Source organism: Etheostoma spectabile, chromosome 2 (genome assembly GCF_008692095.1).
Source record: "Etheostoma spectabile isolate EspeVRDwgs_2016 chromosome 2, UIUC_Espe_1.0, whole genome shotgun sequence".
NCBI lineage: Eukaryota > Metazoa > Chordata > Actinopteri > Perciformes > Percidae > Etheostoma > Etheostoma spectabile.
The window spans coordinates 22,916,290-22,918,058 of NC_045734.1; the positions used below are offsets into that span (position 1 = coordinate 22,916,290).

The 1,769-nt window shown below is 44.7% G+C and overlaps 1 protein-coding gene across 1 annotated transcript in view; it reads right to left on the reverse strand.

The window, feature by feature from the left end:
- The window catches only part of lbx1b (ladybird homeobox 1b), a 1,864-nt gene extending 522 nt beyond the window's left edge, over positions 1-1,342 (reverse strand). The window contains exons 1-2 of the mRNA XM_032544684.1: positions 544-1,342; positions 1-11 (exon numbers count right to left, since the gene is read on the reverse strand). The exon at positions 1-11 is cut by the window's left edge and continues 522 nt beyond it. Coding sequence (XP_032400575.1) covers positions 1-11; positions 544-871 — 339 coding nt within the window. The 5' untranslated portion in view covers positions 872-1,342. The remainder of the gene's footprint in view (positions 12-543) is intronic.
- Between the last annotated feature and the right edge of the window lie 427 nt (positions 1,343-1,769).

The following is a 1,769-nucleotide window of genomic DNA, read 5'->3' on the forward strand; positions in this document are numbered from 1 at the left end:
CCCGTCCCGGCCTGTGAGGGAGAGACAGAGGCCAATGAAAACCATTGAATCATGCAGGTGCAGGGCCACCTCTGTGACCCTAACACAAAAACCTAACACAAAAAAAAATAGCAATCAAAGTGATCCTATATGTGAAACAGTAAAGCCTTTAGCTCTTGTGGGAAGAGGTTAATTGCAATAATATTACACATACACCACTGGGAGATATTGAGCACCAGACACACGAGACCTTAATAATAAAGAAAAGCGGTGGCGATTTATTTCGTCTAGCCCAGCCCAGAAAATTAACACGCCTTTGTTCGATTAATAGATTTTAGAGGAACAATATGCAGTAGTGACCATGTTTGTTTGGCTATTAAACAAGCACATTTAATGAGTGTATTGCACGACGAATAGTCTACAATATGTGCTGACATGTAACCAAATGGTTATTTTCTATCTTTTGCAGGCCATTGAATAATAAAAAAAAAAAGATCAGCAGAAACATATAATATTAGATTATAGAAAGGTGTATTTGAACTGTATTTTTTAGGATGGATTTACCTTCCGCAGCCTGTAAAACGCTGACTTCCAGTCCCTTGAAGGTCTTGCTGGCCAGCTCCTCTAGCGCGCAGAGCGGGGAGGTTTGGTTGAGGAGAGCCCGGCTGGACAGAGGGATACTGGACGGACGGTGCTTCTCAGAGGACGAAATTAAATGAGCTGTGCCGCAAATGGTGTAACTTCGTTTCACAGACGGTTTGTTCAGGATGTCCTCGATGCTGAAGGGGGTCAGCGGCTTGTTGGAGTTGGCAGGAGGCGGCAAGTGGTCCAGCGGACTTCGCCTCCTATTCTCCACTGCATCACATTTGGCCACTTCTTTGGATGTCATCATTGGTTGTGCGCAGAGTTTGTAAAAGGACTTCGTTGAAATATTCAGCGGTTAAAAACGAGCGATGCAATCGAGGAAAAAAAAGTCACATAACAGTTGGGAGGCTTAAAAAAAAACAATCACGGAGGAGAGAATGAAGAAAAGAAAATCTTATTCCAAAATGGGATGTCTTCAAAGTGTAGATCCTCCGGAGCAGCAAGTCCGCAGGAGTGAGATGCCTCCCTGAAAATGGCGAGGTCCAAAGAGTTGACGATTACTAACAAGTTATCATTGATTGGTAGGTAATCAATTATCTCCAGTGGCACTTTCGCCCTCTTCCCTTTCACTCTTTGACTATGTTGCAGTCCAGTGCGGGGCTTTTTGCGACTGGGGGTGTCCCATTAATTAGGACGCATGGCTGGAAGGAGGAGGAGCCCGGCGGAATTATTATAATGCTTTGTGCTCTTATCATCTTTGGTCTAATTTAGTCGTGTGGTGAGATACCAGAATAGGTATGTGGGGTAAATGAGGGGAAGCAGAGAGAGAGAGAGAGAGAGGGAGAGAGAGAGAAAGATGGGGAGAGAGAGATCACAGTCCGTAGCCTATTTAAGCGTTTTTGTGCGTAGCCTAAAACTTTGGTTTTAGTTCGGCAGGAGTTTCTATGCTTTTAATCAAAAGTGTTTGGATTATCCGGATGTTGCCAAAAACGAAAAGTCGACTCAGATGTTATCTTAGTTGTCGCAGATAGTCAGAAGGATGTTTTCCTCGACCTAAAGCGTGGATGATCCTTTGTTTTGTAAAGGTAATGTAGAGCTGGGCCATATATCAGCTCTGATGATGCCTCCTCTGGGGCGGGAGAGAAGGAGCAGCATGCATCCCTCTCAGCAACGCCAAATCCGGGCCATAACTCAGGCGAAAGGGC